The following is a 23,315-nucleotide window of genomic DNA, read 5'->3' as shown; positions in this document are numbered from 1 at the left end:
ATGCCAAGCTAGCTGGGGTGTGCCAAACTGCCATAATATTTGTTGCAAGCTTCTGAGATGTCAAGATAAGTCATTGTTGCCTTTCGATTTTGGTAGACTATAAAGAGTGATCTAGGCAAGAGATGTAGCCTCGAGTAGGATATATGCCAGTCTCTTATTCGTGCACAATCGGTCGGTCATGCGCTCCTACTTAAATGTGTAGTCCCCTGATAGTGGTACACAGTCGACTGGTATGTGCTGTTCTTAAGGGACATAGAGCTTGGGCCATGTATGGTTTGACCATAGACAGGGTAGTTTAAGCATGCCTTAGTTGCTATGGTTTACGCTGCTAATAAAACAGAAGGATAGGGAACCAAAGCCTAAGCCTTAACAACCTTACAATTTGACCTGACTTCGTCATCAACAATTTAAGATTATTGCAATTTAAAATTTAAAGTATAACAAATAAATAATAAGATATGTAATACTTAATCTTTATATTATATTTTTTTAAAAAATTAACAATTTGTAATAGCTAAAACGGAAGCATATCGAATTGATAATTTTACCTCAATACAAATCCAAATGAGATTGATAATTGAATATTTTCGGTTTAAATTGCTTCAATGATATATTCACACTCTCTCTCCTCTGATAGAATAAAACAAGGAATAAAAAGATTGGAAATAATCATTTTTTATTGATTATTAACACTGTAAACCTTGTATAATTCAATATAATATAATTTCTGTCTTTAATTATTAACATCTAGTTCATTTTAATTGATTAGGAGGAGCAGAATTGATGAAGAGAATGGTTGAAGAGAAAATTATGGGCTAGAACTATGAATCTATGATGTGATGATATATTACATGAGATGAGAGTAAGAAGATATTTTGACAAGACTACGTGAAATGAAATTCTCCTTGAAAGGTAACGAAACCATGAGACTGCATTTGGTTTGTTATCGTATAATTAAAGGGATATTGTAATGCTAATTGGATATCAGATATAAAAGATTTTAAATCCACTAAGCAGACGTGCATTGCTTGATCAACTATAAAATTTGAGTTTAGAGCACTAGACAAAGCAGCTGAAGAAACTGAATGACTACAGAATTTCTTGAAAGATATTTCGAGTTGAACGAAACATGTGTCCGTCATACTTATCCACTATGATAGTCAATCGACAATTGGAAGGGCACAGAGTTGTATGTATAATGGTAAGTCACTACATATACGTCGTAGACACAATACCATTAGACAGTTAATCTCGAATGGAATAATTACAATCAACTATGTCAAGTCTAAAGATAATTTGGCAGATCCTCTTACGAAAGGGCTAAGTCGAGATCAAATATGCTGCTCATCAAGAGAAATAAGATTAAAAATCTACAACTAAAAATGACTGTAACGGTAACCCAATCTTGTTGACTGGAGATCCCAAGATCTTGGTTCAATATATAGGACAACGAAGTTATAAAAGTTGTGTTATAGCACATGAGATATTTTATCTCTATCCCAATCTTAGGATGAATTTGTATTGCCCTACCACATGTAGTGAGATTAAGCTTATGATTTTAATGACTTCTATACCTTTATATACTGGAGTATGGTAGGATACTTTTGATAGAAGTGTTACCTATGTGAGTGTGAAGACAGACTACTTCAATGAAATACTCATGAATCCAAGATGCATGGTGTCTATGGCAGAAACGGAATCAACCATGAGAACCTAAAGTAGGTGAGATAGGTCTCTGTTTGGATATTATTGTTTTAGTATACACTAACAACTAAGCAGTTCAAGACATCGCGTTCACTGCGTAGCCTAGTATACTCGATAGCATTCCATTACAGAAGATTCAAAGCCACAAGCTACCTCTTCCGATGCAGTGATTTATCGATTGGACTCTTGTAAAAGTGTCAGTATGCATACACGCATTAATTTCTATTCATGTGGGGGATTATTGGATATTGATCTTAACGGACCAATACGGTTTTATGAAAAAATCGTGATGTCATGAATTGATGAAAGTCGTAATTGACTTCAAAATCAAAATCTATGTTTCGCATAGATAGATCTAAACTATTAATTTGCTCAAAATCGATTAAGGATGAATAAGAAATTAATTGTTCAAAATCAGTTTAGAATAACATTAACATTGAAAAAATTTGATGGACTTCTCTTCCTTATTAATGTTGCTATGTTAATGGAGTTAGCACAAAAGCTCATGTGCTCTCTTCTCACAGGCGAGCAGGTGCTCGCACCTGCGAGCCCGTAGCTCGCCACACGCTCGCGCGCATGTGCGCAATGGACGCTTTGTTAGCGCACTTTGCACTTCATTGAGGAGCTTAAATTTATGCTTCAGATGACGTAACAGTGTCTACGTGGCACTCGCGTGACATGTCAGGCTCATATGTAATGTGATAGTGCATATGTGACATCCACGTGGGCAGGGAGAGATGACTGGACTGTTGACTGGGCGAACGGATGACAATCGTTGATCAAAGAGGTGTGATGGATCACATGTGATACGATCTGGAGCGTTGGATCGCGAAGAGTCGCGATCTGACCGTTGGTGATGATGCTTGATCTGAAGTATCAGATCGAATGGATCTTTGGATCCAGATCTGACCGCTGATGATAAAAGGGAATCTGAAGAGTCACAACCCTCTAGATCTGATGGATAAGATTAAAGGTCGATCTGAAAGGTTACAACCTTCCAAATTGAACGGCCCAGATCGATCTTGTCCAAATGTCACAGCCACTCACCAAAGGGTATTCTACCTCTTCCCTTTGTATAAATAGATCCCTTCAGATACTGAAAATTTTATCGATCCATCGAATCATCAATTCATCGATTCTACTCATCCATCGAAGTATTCATCTCATTTTGTGCATTCGGAGTCCATAAAGCTCACGAAAAGGTTCGTTGATTTCGGAATTTAAAGTATCACTATTTCGAGACGTTGTCGTTGTATCTTGAGAAATGAATTGCTGCTATCCGTAAACATTTGTAGCAGAGTAATATCGTTTTACAAAAATAGTATTGAACACTAACCTTGACGATTCGATATCAATTTGCATCCTTCCGACAAACATTGACCAACAGAAAATACTAAGCTTCTAAAAATGTGTCCTGTAGTTTTTGGAACAATATGGAAAAGTGAGCTAGATAGTAATCGAGCTCTGGGCAGCAAACAGGATCCAAGGCAGTGTCTCCTCCGTATTTCCATTGCAAGCAACACTCTCTTCACATGGCTCTCTCCTGTTCAACTTGGGCAAATTTATGAACTGATGTAAATTTATGCAACCTTATATTCTTGAAGCAATGCACAAAATTATAAACTAATAATTTTATGAATTATTGGTAAAAAAATTCTTTTATTTCCTTGAAGATACAAAAGAACAGGATACTTTTTAAATTCTTTTCTTGTAGTCTTCAAATAATGTAGCATTTAATATTCAAAAATTCAACATCTTTGTTAGAGTTCACGTAATATACTTACATTTTAAAAAGTTAAAACAAGAACATAGCACTGCTTCCATAGCATAGTGGTAGTGCGTTCGCTGATCGTGAGTTCAATCCTCACTGGGAGCATTTTTATCACTTTTGGTCGAATTATCACCTCAACTATCGCTGAAATTATTTTATTTTTAAAAATAATCAAATATTAAATTAATTTAATTATAAAAATATCTAAAATTAAATTAAAAATAATACAGTAAATATTAAATTAGAATATACACTAAAATCTTCAATCAAAAAAATTTTTGTTACACAATTTAAGATTGAATTAAACAACATATATTTTATTTTTTATAATTTTAATTATATAATTATTTATAATTATATAATTATTAAATAATTAAGATTATATATGATAATTAAGATTGCTTACTCTAAGAGTGCATATAAGCAAGAGATGTTGCCTCGGGTAGGATCTGTGCCAATCGCTTATTCATACACAGTCGATCGATCATGTGCTCCTACTTAAATGTGTAGTCCTCATCACTTGACCGGTCATGTGCTGTTCTTAAGGGGCATAGAGCTTGTGCCATGTATAGTTTGGCCATCACCTCCAACATGCCTGGCGCTGCTAAATTAAAACAGAAGGATACCTACCAAAGCCTTAACAACCTTGCAATTTGATCTGACTTCATCATCAATAATTTAAGGTTATTGCAATTTAAGATTTAAAATATAAGAAAATAATAATAATATATGTAATACTTAATCTCTATATTATAATTTTTTTTAAAAAAAATAACAATTTGTAATAGCTAAATCGGAACCATATCAAATTGATAATTTTACCTCAATACAAATCCAAATGAGATTGATAATTGAATATTTTCGGTTTAAATTGCTTCAATGATATATTCTCTCTCTTTCCTTTGATAGAATAAAATAAGGAATAAAAAGATTAGGGAAAATCATTTTTTATTGATTATTAACACTGTAAATCTCATATAATTTGATATAATATAATTTCAGCCTTTAACTATTAACACGATGTTATCATCGAGACATGATTAAATTAATTACTATGAAACAGAGTTATTGAAGTAGATAAAAATCTTACTATCTTTCATAGTGATCAATTATATATATTTTTTAAATTTACTTTCTCATAAATGATCATAAAATTGATGTGTGAAGCCGCTGAAGTGATGAATTCTATCTTTTTATATTGCTAAAGAGAAAGTTATAGATGAGCTAATGTGCGATGACATATTACATAAAAATTGACTAAAGATATTTTGACAAGATTACATGAAATGAAATTCTCCTTGAAAGGGAAAGAAACCATGAGACTGCATTTGGTTTGATATCATATAAATTTTAAAGTTTTAAATACTTATAAAATATCAAAATATAATAATATAAGCTCTAATCAACAGTTTAAAACATGCCTAATCAAGATTGATAAGATGTTCATATAAGGTCAAATAGTAGCAAGCTCTGCATGGCTGGTTTGTAATCCTATCAAATGAATTTTTAGGCGCATTAAGGTACACTAATGTCAATAAAAATGTAGAAAATGTTATGGTTATACGTCCATATTACATGAAAAATAATAATATCACATACTTAGAAGCAAACAAAACGGTGGAGAACCTTATTGATCATCAAAACAAATATTAAGTCGCAAACTAGCAATATTACATGCCAAGATTGTGCAGATCTGAGAAGTAATACAACCAAAGCAAAGCTAGCTGGATTAATTTGGCCTTGGAGTAGCCCATTCAACTCTTAGGATAAGGTTGTCATAGCCATAGCCATTAAGTTTGTTGATAGCTCTCTCAGCATCTTCGCGGTTGACAAAGTTGACGAAGCCAAATCCTCGGCTGACCCCAGTCTTCTGGTCCACGGCAACGTAGACTCGAGTCACAGGGCCGAAAGTTCGGAACAGTTCCAACAAGTCGGGTTCACGGGTGTCTTCTGAGAGATTGGTTACACGAACTGAGTTTTCATCATTACGGCGCCTCATCTCTGTCCCACGATTCTCCGCACCAGCTCTCAAGCTAGGCGGCACATATGTGTTCTTGCCAGTGCCAGCAGCTGAGGGTACAGCTTCAGCACCAGGGGGCTTGTCGACGAAGGCATCAGTCGATGGAGCCAGGTCCTTGTATGGACATTTGGATGTCCAGTGGTCACCCTTCTTACCACAAGTTCTGCAAACCATGAGGACAGCACCAGCTTTGCCCATGGCAGCAAATGGATCGCCTGCAGCCTTTGGTTCCTCTACTTTGCTGCCTATTGAGGATGAAGATAAACACAGAAACAAAGAGGATTATAATTTATAAAGAAAGAACATGTAAAATAGAATGTTTAAAGCCGTAATTTTCAATCTACCCTAATACTGCTGACATGAAAACAATTAAAATAATTGATACAAATTATCCAACAATATATGTTTGAAAAATATCCATTTTCACAAGATTAGCTTGTGCAACTATGTGAGCCATAAGCACCCATTAATGTTTAAGCCACTAACCTTCAGACTCTAACCAAACAAAGGTTTTGGAGATATAGATTAGTAAACATGACCAACTGCTTATGCCCAGGGGAAAAAATGCAAAAGTGATGTTCATATTATTCTACAGGCACAGGGAAGGGAGAAACGAGATCATATACGACAGGAATGATCACAACACACCACATTGTGTTAGATTATATATGCCAACACTGCTCCCAATAGAAATAAAAATAAACACTGGATCAAATAAATGTCTGAGTCACAAGATACTTGTTGCAATCATTATTTAAGCTATGCTACTTTGCTAGATTGATTGCAAAATTCAGGTAGTAATGTTCTTTCTGAATTAATGAATGCTCATCTCCAAGGTAACACAAATTACTAACTGATAATCACATAAGTTGCTTTCTATTGTGATTCCTTTGGATAAACATGATAAGTTGCCCACCGGAGTTTAAAAGCATCCACAAGTAAACAAGAAAGAAAAATTAGAATGTTCTTGTGATCCAGACTATATTTTCCAGTACCGTAGAGTTAGAAAATCTCATCAAGAAAATGGAGGTTTAATATTTGGCACATTTTCATCATGGTGCATCTCATATCAACCATTGATCACCAAGAGGAATATCATTAGCAAGTCAAATGCTTGCAAACTAATACTTTTTCTATGACCAACTTTACTAATTGCTGAGACTAACCTGATACTGACTAATGTGCATGCTTCATGACATTACACAAAAAACATCTGAATGCTAATTCAATATTTTCTAGAGCACATTTCTTTACTTGCTCATACCTAAAAAAGCAAAATTTGCAAACAAAATATGCTTCTAGGTTCTTTATTCAGACGCAGTTGCCATTACTTTAATATGAAAGAGTCATCCACGTAACAAAATGTCAAAAAAATAAAGCTTAGGGTGATCAAGAATACACCATTCAAAAAACGACATGAGAACAACTAGAAAGCATATCACATAGTGGAGCATTTCTCTAGGTTTTAGATTCTGCTCATTACTTTTCCAATTTTTCCTGTTTTCATTTATGGAGAATTCCTAAAGATGCAAACTTGCATCGCAGATCCAGAAAAACGGCAGCATGCGCAATGATCAATGTAAACAAAGGATCGAGCTTTACCATAAAAGAGGATGTAAACAAGCTTATAGCATATCTCCAACGATATGAATATAATTCAAACCACAAATGATCTCCTTGTCTTCGGGAAAAAAAATAATTAGGGTTTCCTACAGCGTAAGTGTGTTTAAGCTTACAAATACGACAAGTCGACGTCTAAAGCGATTAAAAATAAAGACGAGGAACAGAGTAGAGCGGATCAAACCAGGAGCTCGAGGCCGCTCGAGGAGGATCTCCTCGGTGGAAACCATGGTGAGGCGAGCGCCGGCGTCCTCGTGGGCGGCGTCTCCAAACTTGGGCCACGACCGGCGCTCGATCGCGCGCTTGCTGAGGCGGGCGCGGGTAAGCTTGCGGACACGCGTCGTCGTCGTGACCTTGACCTTGTTGCCTGCGTCGTCGAACCGGTACTCGATCACCTTCTTCACCCCGTTCTCGTCCGGCCCGATCACCATCCGCGGCGGCAGCAGGAAATCGAGGTCCTCAGCGTCGTCCTCGAGCTCCCCCCAGCGCAGTTTCCCCATGTCCACCGCCATTCTCCTCTCTCTCGCGCCTCTGTGCCCTAAGTGGCTTCTGACCTAAACTCCCAGAATCCCCAACGCTTATATAGTGTTGACGTGGTCAAGTATCCTTATCGTTAATGGGCCGAACCACTCCAATTAGCAAGAACCTTGTATTGGGCCTTTAATATCGTTAATGGGCCGAACCACTCCAATTAAATGCGGACTAAATTAAATGTCTGCAATTAATCGAGATTTATATTCTTTATTAGTAAATAAGTGATTTAGATACAAGATTAGGCGACAGACAATTAAGGCATGCTACCTCGGCATCTCTAGTTTGATATACTATATATGGGAGACACGAAATCGAATGTGTTATCAAGGTATTATTCCAGATTTTGATTGGATTTTTCATAAGGTACAGACTCATGTGTATCACAAGTCACGGTAGCATCTAAGCTGCTGGTGGTTCTGTTCCTAAGATGAGATTGGTTTTATAGTTTGTGGTGCTTTGTATGGCTCGTAGATGAGCATAAGTGTTGTGATGTGTGGACATTTGAGGCTATGGTGTTGGTGGTGTCATGAATTTGATGTAGTTTCTTGTGTGATGGATCATATGTGTGCTCAATAGCTAGTGTTGTCTGGACTATGACGCTAGTCTTTTGATTGTAACATTGAGGGATATAACCTCTCTTATTTTATCTATATATATGAATCTTTTTTTAAAAAAATAAGTGATTTAGATGATAATTTATAAGGGTAAAATAGTTATTTTAACATTGAATAAGGCCTTTTTGATAAAAAAAAAATTAGAGCATGTTAACATTAATCAAATATTAAAAGATATTTTTAAAACAAGCAAATGTTAAATTATGTTTTGAAATTATCTTTTACAAAGCGCTTATAACTTAGAGAGATGAAATCAAAGGTGAAAAAAAGATTGATTTAAACTGAATTAATCGATAGAACCGGTCGGAAGTTTAGTTTTGTTAATTTAGAATTTTATTTTTTATTTTAATATTTAATTTAAACAATTTAAATTACTCTTAATTTAATATCTATATCTATAAACATTTCAATCATGATGATTTACTATTTATCTCCAATTCATATATTATTATTTTAAAAAATAATTTTTAAAATTTTAAAAAATATATTTTTATCAATAAAAATTAATAAATACGTGGTTGAACTATGCCAAATCATCTACTATAGCGGATCTCAATTTAATTTAAAATTATTTTATTTTATTTTATTTTTGACAAAGTCATAAGGTAAATAAAACAAAAAAATTTTAATAAATTTGGATGCTAAATTAAATTTTTCTTTCTCTATTTAAACTTAGAGAGAAGTGCTTCGTCCTTCGTTCGAAATCCATCGACCAAACAAACCGCAATGGCTTCCTCGATCGGAGTGTTCTCTGCCCCCAAAATTCCCGTCGCTCCTTCCAAACCCTCGCCTTTCGCCAAGGACCGCACCTTCCTCAGCGGCCGCAATGGGGGCCTTTCTTTCTCCGACTGTCTCTCCGACGAGAAATTACTCAGCCTGAGGTCGGTGGCGGCAAAGAGAAGAGAGGCGAGGAGCCCCTTGGTCGTCTCCCCTAAGGCTGTATCCGACTCGAAGAACTCGCAGACGTGCCTCTTCCCCGACGCTAGTCGAGTGAGTTAATTGATCCTTACTTACTGTTTTGGGATTTTGAATTCTTGAAATCTCATAGGGTTTCCTTGATTTTGTAGTCGCCTTTCGATGTTTTTACGAATTGTGTTTCGAGTGTGTTTGTTCTTCTTGATTATGAGATTTGATATTTCAGAAATTACCTTTAGATAGAGAAAAAAAAGAGAGAGTAAGAATTATTTTTTTAATTTGATTGCGAATTCTGTAAGAACTGCATTTTTCTAATGTAGACTCATCTGTTTAATTTGTGAATTATGGTTCAAGTGCTTTCCTTGTGAATTATCTCATCTGAAATTTTAGTGTTCTATATCGATTATAAATTATAAACAACAAAAAATACATTTTTCTAATCTCATTCATGAATCATAATGATATCAAAAAACCTGCACAATGCATATGATTTATAAAAAGTACTCTCTACCAAAAAAACTCAGGAACATTTTTCTTTTTAGTATTTCAAGATTCACCAATCTAGCAAATGCATGATGCATATGATTAATTAACTCATTTAAATTAAACTTATTTTCTCCCTTTGTCGATAGAGTGTGTTGGGTATTATTTTAGGAGGTGGCGCAGGAACACGGCTGTATCCACTGACAAAGAAGAGAGCTAAACCAGCAGTTCCTCTCGGTGCCAACTACAGACTCATTGACATCCCCGTTAGCAACTGCCTAAACAGCAACATCTCCAAGATCTATGTTTTAACACAGTTCAATTCAGCTTCATTAAATCGCCACCTTGCACGTGCTTATGGAAGCAGCATGGGTGGTTACCAAAATGAAGGATTTGTTGAAGTTCTTGCTGCCCAACAAAGCCCCGAGAATCCCAATTGGTTTCAGGTATTATAATGCATAATTCAATTTTTATTGTGCCAAAATTAGTGCTGTATATTAAGGAAATTTTGTATAAAATTCTTACAAGTTCAAATATAATGGGCTTATTCAACAATACTGTATTGGAATATCATATCTAGGGTACTGCTGATGCTGTAAGGCAATACTTGTGGCTTTTTGAGGAGCATAATGTGATGGAATTCTTGATTCTTGCTGGTGATCATTTATATCGTATGGATTATGAAAAATTCATTCAATCACATAGAGAATCATGTGCCGACATCACTGTGGCTGCACTGCCAATGGATGAAAAGCGTGCAACTGCCTTTGGCCTTATGAAAATCAACGAAGAAGGACGAATCATTGAGTTTGCGGAGAAGCCAAAAGGCGAGCAATTGAAGGCAATGCAGGTGAAGTTTGTTTTTGGTTTTCATCTGAATTTATAAATTATCAAGAACTACTTGGTTTTCATCTTAATTTAAGTAGTTCCATTGTTCACAAACTGTAGGTGGATACCACTATTTTGGGCCTTGATGCAGAAAGAGCAAAGGAGATGCCTTTTATTGCTAGCATGGGCATCTATGTGATCAGTAAAGACATAATGCTGAAGTTGCTTCGCGATAAATTCCCTTCGGCAAATGACTTTGGTAGTGAAGTAATTCCTGGGGCAACTAATCTCGGATTGAGAGTATGTCTCCCCTTCTAATTGATTGTTTGATATATTTTGATGTTATTAGTACGCTGTTTAAGGACCCTCTTGTTTGCTAGATGCTAATGTACGATTAATTTGTAACCAAAGGTGCAAGCTTATCTATACGATGGTTACTGGGAAGATATTGGCACTATAGAAGCATTTTACAATGCCAATCTTGGGATAACGAAGAAGCCTGTACCTGATTTTAGGTAGATTAAAATAATAACAAGGATTTATTTGCTTATAATTTTCTTCATTATAGTGATCAGAGTGTGTTGCTTAAATTGCAGTTTTTATGACCTTTCATATCCAATATATACACAAGCTCGATATTTGCCTCCATCTATAATGCTTGATACTGATGTTACTGATAGTGTCATCGGCGAGGGATGTGTGCTTCAAGTAAGACTTGTTTTGAGATTCGTCATTTTGACACTTTTATTCGCTACAAATTTGCTAAATACTCATTGACATATATTTTTTTATTTGTAGAAATGCAAGATTCACCATTCTGTAATTGGCCTTCGATCTTGCATTTCAGAAGGTGCGGTGGTAGAAGATACTTTATTAATGGGAGCTGATTATTATGAGGTAAAACTTATATATGCTTGATGATCAGAGTTCAATAAAGTTCATTCTTAGAAGTAACATTTTCAGTAGTTCATGTTGTGTTTTCATTGTGCTCATTGACAAATACATAAAATATTATCGGCGAACGTACATAATTCAATATTTATGCAGACTGAAGCTGACAAGATTCTTTTAGCTGCAAAAGGTAGTTTTCCAATTGGGATTGGAAGAGATTCTCATATTAGAAAAGCTATCATCGATAAGAATGTTCGAATTGGAGAAAACGTTAAGGTGCTCTTAAACTCATTGATCTTTCAACAATTATAACTTATGGTATTCCTTTGAAAACCTACAATATCAAAATTTTTAAAGCTCTTTTTTGTCGATATGTTATTGTAGATCATTAATACTGAAAATGTACAAGAAGCATCAAGGGAGGCCCAAGGATACTTCATCAAAAGTGGCATTGTCACCATAATAAAAGATGCCTTAATTCCTAGTGGAACAACAATTTGATGTTTTCTTCTTTTATTTCAATTTACAAGTTTTTTTTGGATGTTCATGTATTTGGATTTTTTTTAACAATATATATTTTCATTTGTAAGTAAGTTAAGATGATTTTTGTTATTTGTTTGTGTTTCAAAAATTTTAGAGTTTATATTTACTTTAAAAGAATATTTGTTCTATGTTGTCATTGCTACAGATTATATTAATGTATAAGTATATGTTTTAAAAATAAACTAACATAATTTGAGATTAATAAAAAATTTAAAATTTTATGCAACATGGAGTTTATTAAATGTTAAAATAAATTTAGCATGGCAATTGGATGGTGTTATATATTTAAGTTAGATTTTAGGGGTTTCCTTATATTTAGTATATGTTATAATATTAATTTGAAAATAGTAATTTATTTCTAATTAAAGTTATTATAAAATTAATTTAGTATTAGATTTGATAATCAAATAGCTTAATTATTGTTTTTTTACTTTATAGTTTTTAAGCAAATAGATATAATAATAATAAAAAATTATTTTTTTAAAATATATTAATTTAAGTTGTAAATTTATTAATGAAATTCTTTATTTTTTCATAATAATCAATTAAAGTTGTTGATTTACTTGATTTTTTAATTATGCATCAGGATTTATTGTAAAAAAAATGGATTGAACTTTTTATTTTGAGAAGTATAATTTGACTTTTCAATTTTAATTATCCAAATAAAAAGTCAATTTTAATTATTTTTTATTTTAAAATGGATTGTGTTTAAATGGATGAAGCTAATATAGCTTATTTTACGATTTGGTAGATGGATTGAAGAAAAGATTAAGAATTGTATAAATTGTTTAGAAATATTAAAATTTTCAATTAAGTTTTATAAATTTTAATTTAAGAAAAAAATCATATTTTTTAATTAAATAATAGCTAATATTTTTTTGGAAGTTACTAGATTATTATGATGTTAATTTACTTTTTTTTAATAAAAGTATTTATTAACTTTTTTTTTATAAAAATATAATTTTTCTTTAAGTTTAAAAAATTATTCTAAAAAAATTAAAAAGTTAGTAAAAGTTATAATTTGCTAGATGGTAGATGGTAAAATAATCAAAGTAATTATAATTTGGATTGAAGCAAATATAGCTTATTTTATAATTTGGTAGATGGTAGATGAATTTGAAATAGATAGTAAATATTTGTAATTAAGATGGATATAGATATAGCTATTAAATTAAGAACCGCTTAAATGTTTTAGGTTAAATATTAAAAACTTAAATTGAGTTTTATAAATTTTAATTTTAGAAAAATTTATTTTTTATTAAATAATAGCTAATTTTTCTTTCATTGTTACTATATTGTAATTTAGAGAGTTCAAAGATATATTAACAAATAATTTAAAATATATTATAAAGTAGTAATTTGTTTCTAATTAAAGTTATTATAAAATTAATTTAGTATTAGATTTGATAAATCAAATAGCGTAATTATTGTTTTTTTTTTGCATACAAGATTGATAGTTTCTAAATCAATCAAAGCAAATAGATAGATTAATAAAATTATTGATTTTTAAAAAATATATTAATTAAAGTTGTAAAACTACTAAATACATAAATTAATGAAATTTTTTTATTTTTTCATAATAATCGATTAAAGTTAATTTATTTAATCTTTAAATTATTTATCTGAATTTATTGTAAAAAAAAACTTTTGAAAAGTATAATTTGACTTTTCAATTTTAATTGTCTAAATAAAAAGACAACTTTATTATTTGTAGTTTTTGAAATAGATTGTGTTTAAATGAATAAAACCAATGAAGTTAACTTGTAACATATAAATAATTTTTTAAAAAGGTATGATCGAGATGGAAGAAAAAAATAAAATATTTAAAATCTTCTTTTAAATAGAGTCGAGAAAAATTAAAATGTAAATAAATTTAAGAATAAAATAATTCTTAAAATAATTTAAGAATAAAATAATTTATTTGATGTTGATTGCAAAATTAGATAGGTTCAATTTATTTTTTAAAAGATTAATTTAATCGATTCCGATTTATTCAATTTAGTTGATTTGTTTTTTAATTGATTATTTTTTTATAAAAAAAGTGGAATCCACCACCCAGCAGTTTTACACGGTCGATTCTATAATTATCTGTAAAGAGATAAATTAAAAAATTATAATTAATCATGATAAAAAAGATTTTACTCGGCTTGATCGAGATTGAATCCTTGCCTAATCCATTGCTCACTTCTAGATGAAATTGCTAATTTGTCAAACTCAAATTCAAAAAAGAACGCAATAAAAAAATTGACAAGCGGACAAAAGTGATTAATTTTTTTTTAAAGCTTGTGGTTTTTAAAATTATAACTTTGATTACTTTTTTTCCTCCTCCATGAGTGGGGGTAGGGTAGGGTGGGGTTGCCCTATAAACCCTATAAATATAGAGTTAACCCTACCCTAGGTTTAATAATAGAGGATGGGCATTGGGCACACCGAGTAAAGTATGTAGCTAGTAATCAATAATGGAATCTTATACTTTTTAAGATGCTCGAGTTTGTACACATTTATAAAATTAAAGGAGGCAAGTGAAAATCCCCTATTTTACAAAATGGCGATTTGAATAAATTTAAAATAAGATTTAATGATTACACCAAATAAATTAATTATCTTTTTAGAAACAACTAATTATTGTGACGTTAAATGATGTCTTTAGCGAATCTAATTGTACTTTTCTCCCAACTTAATGGATCCATTTGCATATCTAAACCGGGTTTGGACTTCCAAAGATTCTTTTCCTTTTATGGAAATCATGGCCCACTACTCCCCGCGCCGCGATGCAGGAAGGAACTTAATAACAGTATGAAACCCTAAAAAATGAAATAGACAAGTTCCTCGGTTCCCCTGTTGTCAAGTTGTCTCTTTGAATCGCCTGCGCAATTCAATCTTTTACTGTTCCAGATCAAAAACACAAGGACGACATGGACAAATAGGCTGCTCTCGTAGATCGAGGACCAGAAGTGAAGCAAAACGGAAAGAAAATTTGAGCTCAGTTCATGTGTAAGTGTAAATGAGGGAGGAACAGTGAGTGGTTGGTTTGCTGAACAAAAGACAAGAACAATTAGGTCAGATCATTATTGTATTTGGTGCCATTGGTGGCTTCTGGGATTGATTGATGTGCGCCAATGGCAGAGGCGATGGGGAGCGATGGAAGGGTAGAAGGGTTGTTCATCTTCTTTATAAGGCAACGAGGGGAGGCCGATCGTAGTGGCAGGGTTAGCTTCTTCGTCCGTGTTCTTCCTCGATCGCAAAAGGGATGGAAAGCGATGGATCCGTAGATGCGCCACTTGGTTGCTGTTTTATGCGCGTAAAGGTCGAATCTTTGGCCTCCGCCTCTTTATTTGCGTCGCTCTTCTTCCATCTCTTTCGATCTTGTTTCTTCTTCTTGTTCATCGATTCGAATCGCTCGTTTCTGACGAGTTGTTGTGGTGGTGGTTTAGGAAGGTTATCCCTCGCGAGCTGGGAGTTTCCGCTAGGATTTCGGGAGACGATGAGCAGATCGTGGGTGGATGTGCTTCCGAGTCGGTTCGTCGGCGAAGACGGCGGTGGTGCAAGCGGGAGCTGGACGCTGGAGGAGAACAAACTGTTCGAGGACGCCCTAGCTGAGTTCGACGCCGACGTCCCGGACCGGTGGGAAAAGGTGGCGGCTTCGATCCCCGGGAAGACCGTGGGCGATGTGGTGAGCCATTACCGGGAGTTGGTCGACGACGTGACCGACATCGAGGCCGGCCGCTTCCCCTGCCCTCCCTACTCCGGCGGCGCTTCTTCGTCGTTTACCTTGAATTGGGAGAACAATCATGAACCCTACTGCGACTCCGGCAAGCGATCCGGCGCGAGGGGATCCGACCACGAGAGGAAGAAAGGAGTTCCCTGGACCGAAGAGGAGCACAGGTAAGCTCTTCTCTTCTTCAACCTCTTTCCATCCTCTCCGCCCACAAGCTGTTTGAATCAATGCTTCAACCAACCGTTTCGACCAAAATTTGTGTGAAATCTTTCAGGTTGTTTTTGCTTGGCCTAAAGAAGTATGGCAAAGGAGATTGGAGGAACATCTCGCGCAATTTCGTGATCACCAGGACTCCTACGCAAGTGGCCAGCCACGCACAAAAGTACTTCATCAGGCTCAACTCTGGCAGCAAAGACAAGAGGAGGTCGAGCATACATGACATTACTACCGTAGATTTGCTCGATAACCCTAGGTTTCCCTCACCGTCATCTCAGCCATCTACTACCACAGCACCTACATTATCGAGCCAGTACTCTGCCATTGTCGATTCAGATCAGAATCAGCTCGGTGAAGTAGCGAGTAGTCCATCGGGGAATCAGTTTGTGCAGAATCAGCTCGGATCAGCTTCATATGGCATGAAGCTACAACACCAAAGTTCACAGAAGAGATATTGTTGAGGAGCCATTCTCTGATGCCTTGCAGGTGCAGGATCTACAACGAGTGAATTCTTGAGATTGCCAAAAATGCTAGCAAAGGTGGATGAGAACATGTATCCGATCATTGTGTCTTCTCTTGTAGCTGAAGATTATGATTCTTTTTATATCCATGGATCTATGCTGACTGAGACTGCAACCTAAAATTCACAGCTCATGGATGGGAGATTGTTGAGGATTACATCCTCTAACTAGAAGGTTTGCTGTCAGAGGATTTATGGTGAATGGATTTTCAGAATTAATCATATGAATGCTTTGAGTTTGAATGAAATATCAATGGAGATTTCTTTGTGTGCCTTGAGATGAAGGAGCAATGCTATAAGCACATCAAAGTCTGCAACTTTTACAAAACCCTTACTTCTTGTCCTTTTGTTCTCTTCTGTATGGGTCCTCTCTTTGATAAAGAGGAGATAGCTGCTTCAGTTCATGGCTATTTGGATTTCAGTGGTTGAGTTTTTGAATTATGCATTCATTTTTCATTATGTTTCAAGACACTTGGAATGATTGCGTTGATCATGAATTGTAGATTTCATGGCAGCAAGATGCTTTAATTGTGATTCCATAAATGGAAGTGATGGTCAAATCCAGCTCATTCTTTTACTCAAAATCTGTTGAGGCATGGTTGCTTCTGGTGTCTACAGTATCTTTATTCAAAATGATCATCGTCATTGTGTGGTTGAGACTTGGGAGCTCTTGTTTTATTTAAATAAAAAATTGGTGTTTATTCTTTATAAAATTATATAAAATATCAAATTCATTAATACATATTTTTGAAATTAATTAAAATCTTCTCGAAAAGTAAATTATGTAATATAAAATATAATTATAAAAATCATTTAATTTGACAAATGAATCAATTTGTATTGTCGATTTATATTATCTCGATGGAATCCGCCATCCCAGTGGCTCTACAAGATTGATCTTATGACCATCTGTGAGAAGGTAAATTGAGAAGTTATAATTAGTCATGGGCTATGCTGTCGGAAACTTGGAAACAAGAAACAAGAAATGCGGAAACCGAAACGGGAAACGACAATAGTTGAAGTTTCCAGATTTTGGAAACGTCGAAGACCTCATCAAACACTGTGAATATTTCCTAGACTATGGAAACCGGACTCTACCACGGACTCTTTGGAAACCGATAGTCGCGAATTATGATTGGGTTATTCAAAAAAAAGCCCTAAAATTAGAATCATCAAATCTGGTCGTTTCTTGTAAGTTTCCACGGATGGAAACGTTTCCTAGCATTTCGGAAACGGGGACAATGTAAACGCCGTTCGGCGTAGGCCACGACCCTACGATCATATGTGACTAAATCAATGTAAACGCCGTTACTTTAGTAACTCTGCTTCGTCGACAGCGTAGGCCATTTATTATCTCAGTTATATGTTTTAGGTCGACTTGTTTCATTATCCTTCCATATTCTAATGAAAATAAATTGTACAGACACAAAGTGGGCCAATCAATAATAAGGGCTTTATTGAAACAGCCCAAAACCAAAGCCCAAAAGCTAAGCCCAAACTCCTCAGCCACGAACCATCCTCCGAACCCGACAGCTTCTCCCACTCTTCCACCCACCACCATCTCAATGCCGCCGGCGCCGCCGGTGCCTCCTCGGCGACCGCTCTCCGAACAGTGATATCCACGCTGCGCGATAGTTGTTTGAAGAAATGTGCGAGCGGAACGTCGCCACATGGAAATGCCACTCTCCGCGGGTTCACCCACTTTGATGCGATGGAGAAAGACGCTGGTGCTGAACCTTTTGGTATCCAGCACGATGAGCACTTGTTGATTGGCATGCGCCAATAGCAGAGACGACGAGACCGATGGAAGGGCAAGCTTTGTTCACTTTCTTTGTGAGACCAATAGTAGAATCTTCATCTGCGATGTGATGGAGAAAGACGCTGGCGTTGGACCCTTTTGGTTCCCAAGTCGACGCCTTTTTGTGATTTCAACTGCGTTTCCAGCACGACGAGCGCTTGTCGATTGGTGTTTGCCAATGGCAGAGACGACGAGGGCGATGGAAGGGTGGTAAGCCCTGTTCATTTTCTTTATAAAGCAACAAGGGGGAGGCCAAAAGAGACGGATCCAGAAATTAGAATTAGGAGGGCTTGGCTTAATATAATGAATTATATATTATACTAAAAAAATTGTAGTGTGAATATAAACTAAGGAAATTGTAGTTACACTTTGTCTTTCCTCTTCCTTCCAAGAAGCGATATAAAGTGATAAACTAAGCAGAGTGGAAGTGATTTCTTTTCATTACCTTTCTTTTGGCTTCCTTTCTTTTCCCCACAAGACTGTAAACACAGCCTTGGAGTTGAGGTAGTAATTCTAGATTCCTAGACGTTTTTTATCATCAGAATCCGTTGTTGCAATTAAACAAAGGTAGTGATTTTACGCTGCATCCTTTTACAAAGCAGTATGAAAGAATCAAATGAGAGTGTGCATACGTGAAGCAAAAATATCTTCCAAATGGAAAAAAATGATTCATTGTAAAAAATATTCGCTAGAAAAAAATATAAAAATGAAATACATCTGACTGGATCTTCAAATACCTAGATTGCATATGTAGCAAATCCCTAGCAATCATTCAAACCACACAAATGCGCAGGACATTCACTGAACCTACCTGAAGAATTAATTAAAAAATTCATAAGATAAATACCATGAAGAGAGTACATAACAAGTTTAACTGCAATTAGCAAACTATGGCACAACATGTGTCAGCATCACTACAATCTTGTCAAAACATTTGAATACTTGCCTATATGGCAAATCCTTGATCAAGTGCAACAAAAGTTTAGAATCTGTGTTTATTGTGGCAAGGAGTATTAGCTATATTGTTCTAAAGCAAGACATAAAACTTAGCAAGGCAGTCAGAAAGATTCAGTTGAGTATACCACTACCAGCATTCTAGAGGGAACGACATAGAGACCAGAAAAAAAGGGCATAATAAGAACAGGGTGCAACAAATTGAAACTTCTGCTATCTTGATGATATTAAAAGACTGTTGAAATATGAATAAGATCCAGAGTTGAACTGTTGAAACTTCTTCCATCATTTATTAGGAAATGGAGCTAACTTATCAGTTGACAGTGGAAGATACTGATTGTGCTTATTTTGATCAAGTCGATGAGCTCCATAATTACGGCACTCTGAATGACGAAAGCCTTGCAGAACTAGTTTGGGGGTTCTTCCACTACTGGGTCTTCGCCCACAATTATAAACGCGATGTGATATCGGTTCGCATTGGGAGCATTATCAGGTATCGTTTTCTTTTATCATACATTTCATGAATCAAGTCTATATGATAGTGAAGTATACTTAGAACTTTGCTAAAGTTAAAGGTTTATCGGATGCACAAAGTTTCTGCAAAAATATGCTCCAGAATGCAATGTTTTATTGCCCGTTCTCGTTATTCTGATCGTTTAAGAAACTAACGATTAGTTATCTTTCAATTGTTAAGCATCATGAATTGGTTGCTACTTGCTAAGTTGTCCCCGGCTGCAGCAGCCAGCAGGGCAACAGCCGTGCCGGGCTGGCGGCAGGCCGGCAGGTTCCACAGACCGCAGGTCCGCAGCGGCAGGCCGGCAGGCAGCGCGAGCAGCAGCAGGCCGGGCTGCCGGCAGCGGCTGCGCGAGCGGCGACAGGCCGGAAGTGGTCGCGTGAACGGCGGCAGACCGGCGTTCACACTGGTTGTGGTCGTGACTCACCGTCCGGCGGCAGAACTATGAGAGGAAAGAGGAGAAGAACGAAAAAATTACCCGACTCGCCGTACGGAGTGGAATTTCTCGTCGTCGCCGTCACGCGATGTTGTGCTCCGCCTCTGCTCTCGCCTGTCGCACTTAGCGTCTTCGCGAACCAAAAAAAATTAACCCTAAAAAAATTCCAGAAAAGAGGGCTGGGCTACAGCCCAGTATAGCCCACGATTAGATCCGTCTAGTGGCGGAGGCCAACCGCAGCAGCAGGGTTCGCCTCTTTATCTGTGTTCTTCGTCTCCTTTATCGATCACAGCAGGGATGGAAAGCCAGGACGGCGGCAGGAACGGGAGCAGGACGCAGGCGGAGAAGAAGCTGTTCGACGTTGCACTGGCTGGCAAGCGATCCGGTCTGAGAGGGCTCGATCGCGAGAGGAAGAAAACACTTCCCTGGACAGAAGAGGAGCACAGGTAATTTCTTCTTAAACTTCCTTCCATCCTCTCCGTGGTTCTTCAATTTGTCGCCCACAAGCTGTTTGAATCAATGCTTCAACCAACCGTTTCGACCAAAATTTGTGTGAAATCTTTCAGGTTGTTTTTGCTTGGCCTAAAGAAGTATGGCAAAGGAGATTGGAGGAACATCTCGCGCAATTTCGTGATCACCAGGATTCCTACGCAAGTGGCCAGCCACGCACAAAAGTACTTCATCAATCTCAAGTCTAACCTTGAAGACAAGAAGAAGAAGAACGTAATTGTAACGAGATCAAGACTTTAATTATAATTTATTAGGACTTTTTAATTAAAAAACTATTATGACCTCATGTAATCAATTAATTTTGAGTTAATATATTATGATCGAATCTTTATTTGTTTATTGTCCTTAAATTATTTTGAAGGAACGATCGCTAACGCCAGCAATCTTTATCATTTTTTTTTTAAATATAAGTTGATGCGGTACATCCTTTTATTCGAAAAATAAAAAAATATTTTAGAATCTTTAATAAATATTTTAAAATATATATTAATAATTCATAAAAAATAATTTATATCCATGGACACAAATATAAACAATTTAATTTTTTCAGCGTCTCAAAAACAACAATTGAAGTGGAGGCTCCGACGACCATTTGCAAGGCAGACATAGAAGAGATTAAGGTGTTGGAGGTTCTTGAGGGGTCTTCTTCTTTACTTAAACAATAAAAGAAAAGATGTTGATGGTTCTGTTGGAGGAAAGTACATGTTCCTCGGGTCCTCAACGTGTTCACGAAGGCTTTTCAAATAGAGTTGATGTCAACATGCTTGCAGAGAATTTAGAGAAGAAAGTTGAGGAAGAAAGGTTCTCTTAATTAAAAGGGAAGGTAATATTGATAGGAGCTGTTCTGGTGGAACATCAAACTGGGAAAGTGAATCAAATGAAAATGCAGAGCACGAAAATAGAGAGAAGGGAAAATTGATCGAGGAAGAAGACTTACTGTCAGTTAGTGCGTCTGAAGTAGATATGGATGCTGATGCAGCTATTACAAAGGATGTTGCTGGACACTCGGGATACGTTAACACAAGTACTATAAAATAGAGCATGCCAAATTCTAATTCACAAAGTCAGATGATCGAATCTAAAAATATCCATTGGTAATTTCTATTCCTCCTCACTCAAATCTACTAAGTTAATTTATCTTTTATAACAAGAATGGCTTGTGACAAAAGGGTGACACATGGAAATTGACTGATGAGTAAGTTTTCTTGATGGAAAGATAATTCAGAATCCCGCTCCAGGAGTTATTATTGAACTTTGATGGCATACATTTTATATCTGTCGAATTGTGATCCAAAGAGTCTTTCACTTCAAGTGGAGTTGCCAATGGTTCAGACTCTAAATTTACTGAGGATGTATTATTCTGACCACTCATCTATTTACAAAACACTTATATTCTTGATGTCCAAAATGTTGATGAGGGACCGGTTTAGTTTATATTATCAAAGATGTTTAAGGTATATTTTGTATCGACTCGGTATTCTTCAAGCCCAATATCTATATTTCCCATGTTGAAGCATTCTCACAAAGCTGCATTAAGGAAACATCTTCATCTATTTTTGCAAATTGTATTACCTCATCTTAATGGACTAATGCATAATATTCAAGCAATATTCGAAAACTGATTAAAGTTGCAATTGTTCTTGCATTTATCAGTGGACTAATTATTCATGGAGTTATATACCTAGAAAGGATGATTACACCCTTTAAAGGAAAAATTGGTGATTATTGTTGTTATTGATTTGTGCTTTTCTGTCCAATGATACTAGTGATTCTAAATTCATAGCAATGTTTTAGTTGCACGGTCCAAACAAGTAGTTAAAGACAATAAAGACTATTATGACAGTTAACATATTTCTTGAATCGCTAGCGATGGCGTCGTTCAAGACATATACACTCTAGCAAATGTCATCTGACGAAGAGCATTCCCACCATTATTGAAGTAGAGCCTCAACATTGAGCCTAAGCCTCTCTCTAGATCATAAAGATATTTTCTTTAACACTTATCTTATAATTCATTCATCAGGTTACTAATCCTTACAGTATTGCTTCATTTAATATTTGTTCACTTGAAGTGTCTCTAGAAACTCTTAAGTGCTTCTAAAAACTATTTTGATCTCAAACCAACGACATTCATTAGCAATTACCTTTCTCAAGGTCTAATCTCCTGTGACTCGAACATAGTCGTGGACAGAGTGCAAAAATCAGTGGTCTTTCCCATTAATAGCGAATCTAAAATCTAAAGTTGACGACGGGCCGACCCTGCCAACGCAGGACTCCGAGAAATTTAAATCATTTCATCAATGTTAGATGTATAATATTGTCAAGTATTTTCTATGATGATCCAGAATATTACAGGTATTCCTATATCAACCTTCTCATTCCATGATAAAACAAGGAGTTTAAATCATTATCCAAGTTGGACTAATACTACAAGCTTAGTATATATTCATATCAAAATGACACAGAAGATTTCATTGAAGCTACTGTAGTTTGGCGATTACTCAAAAAACTTCTAATTACTTTTCAGTTGCTATTTCTTCTTGGTGTAAAATTCATTTCTCTAAAAAATGGTTCAAATAATATTTCTTTAACAATAGAGAAGATTTTGTCTTTATCAATTAAGATTCAGACTTTCTTTTGGCATCTTTTCTGGGGATAGAGGTCAAATATCGAAATAGTAACTGCACAGTATTGGTTTTCATAATGCTATAACACTTTAGCCTCTC

The 23,315-nt window shown here is 35.6% G+C and overlaps 3 protein-coding genes across 3 annotated transcripts; 2 read left to right on the top strand and 1 right to left on the bottom strand.

Annotated features, from left to right (window-relative positions):
* Positions 1–5,074: 5,074 nt before the first annotated feature.
* On the bottom strand, positions 5,075–7,657 carry LOC141814134 (uncharacterized). The gene is made up of 2 exons (XM_074702095.1): positions 7,300–7,657; positions 5,075–5,740 (listed from the first exon to the last, which is right to left on the bottom strand). Exons 1-2 carry the CDS (start codon positions 7,625–7,627, stop codon positions 5,205–5,207), a joined length of 864 nt encoding a protein of 287 aa, XP_074558196.1. The 5' UTR covers positions 7,628–7,657; the 3' UTR covers positions 5,075–5,204.
* A 1,332-nt stretch (positions 7,658–8,989) lies between these two features.
* LOC141814133 (glucose-1-phosphate adenylyltransferase small subunit, chloroplastic/amyloplastic-like) lies at positions 8,990–11,915 on the top strand. Its single transcript, XM_074702094.1, has 9 exons — positions 8,990–9,253; positions 9,811–10,107; positions 10,242–10,511; positions 10,610–10,789; positions 10,901–11,004; positions 11,086–11,197; positions 11,288–11,386; positions 11,537–11,656; positions 11,765–11,915. Exons 1-9 carry the CDS (start codon positions 8,990–8,992, stop codon positions 11,879–11,881), a joined length of 1,563 nt encoding a protein of 520 aa, XP_074558195.1. The 3' UTR covers positions 11,882–11,915.
* Positions 11,916–15,327: 3,412 nt separating this feature from the next.
* On the top strand, positions 15,328–16,629 carry LOC141814135 (transcription factor DIVARICATA-like). Its single transcript, XM_074702096.1, has 2 exons — positions 15,328–15,808; positions 15,916–16,629. Exons 1-2 carry the CDS (start codon positions 15,408–15,410, stop codon positions 16,316–16,318), a joined length of 804 nt encoding a protein of 267 aa, XP_074558197.1. The 5' UTR covers positions 15,328–15,407; the 3' UTR covers positions 16,319–16,629.
* Positions 16,630–23,315: the final 6,686 nt, after the last annotated feature.

The sequence above is a fragment of the Curcuma longa genome, chromosome 21 (genome assembly GCF_044706935.1).
Source record: "Curcuma longa cultivar G26 ecotype Majalengka, Jawa Barat chromosome 21, ITB_CL_G26_1.1, whole genome shotgun sequence".
NCBI classification, from domain to species: Eukaryota; Viridiplantae; Streptophyta; class Magnoliopsida; order Zingiberales; family Zingiberaceae; genus Curcuma; species Curcuma longa.
The sequence above is the reverse complement of the archived record's forward strand: the minus strand, read 5'-3'. Positions and strand labels throughout refer to the sequence as shown.

Coding starts and splice junctions, on each gene's coding strand:
- LOC141814134 (XM_074702095.1), bottom strand. CDS start 7,627: ATGGCGGTGGACATGGGGAAACTGCGCTGGGGGGAGCTCGAGGACGAC. Junction 5,741..7,299: donor CGAGCGGCCTCGAGCTCCTG/GTTTGATCCGCT, acceptor CATCCTCAATAG/GCAGCAAAGTAGAGGAACCA.
- LOC141814133 (XM_074702094.1), top strand. CDS start 8,990: ATGGCTTCCTCGATCGGAGTGTTCTCTGCCCCCAAAATTCCCGTCGCT. Junction 10,108..10,241: donor AGAATCCCAATTGGTTTCAG/GTATTATAATGC, acceptor TATCATATCTAG/GGTACTGCTGATGCTGTAAG. Junction 10,790..10,900: donor CAACTAATCTCGGATTGAGA/GTATGTCTCCCC, acceptor TTGTAACCAAAG/GTGCAAGCTTATCTATACGA.
- LOC141814135 (XM_074702096.1), top strand. CDS start 15,408: ATGAGCAGATCGTGGGTGGATGTGCTTCCGAGTCGGTTCGTCGGCGAA. Junction 15,809..15,915: donor TGGACCGAAGAGGAGCACAG/GTAAGCTCTTCT, acceptor GAAATCTTTCAG/GTTGTTTTTGCTTGGCCTAA.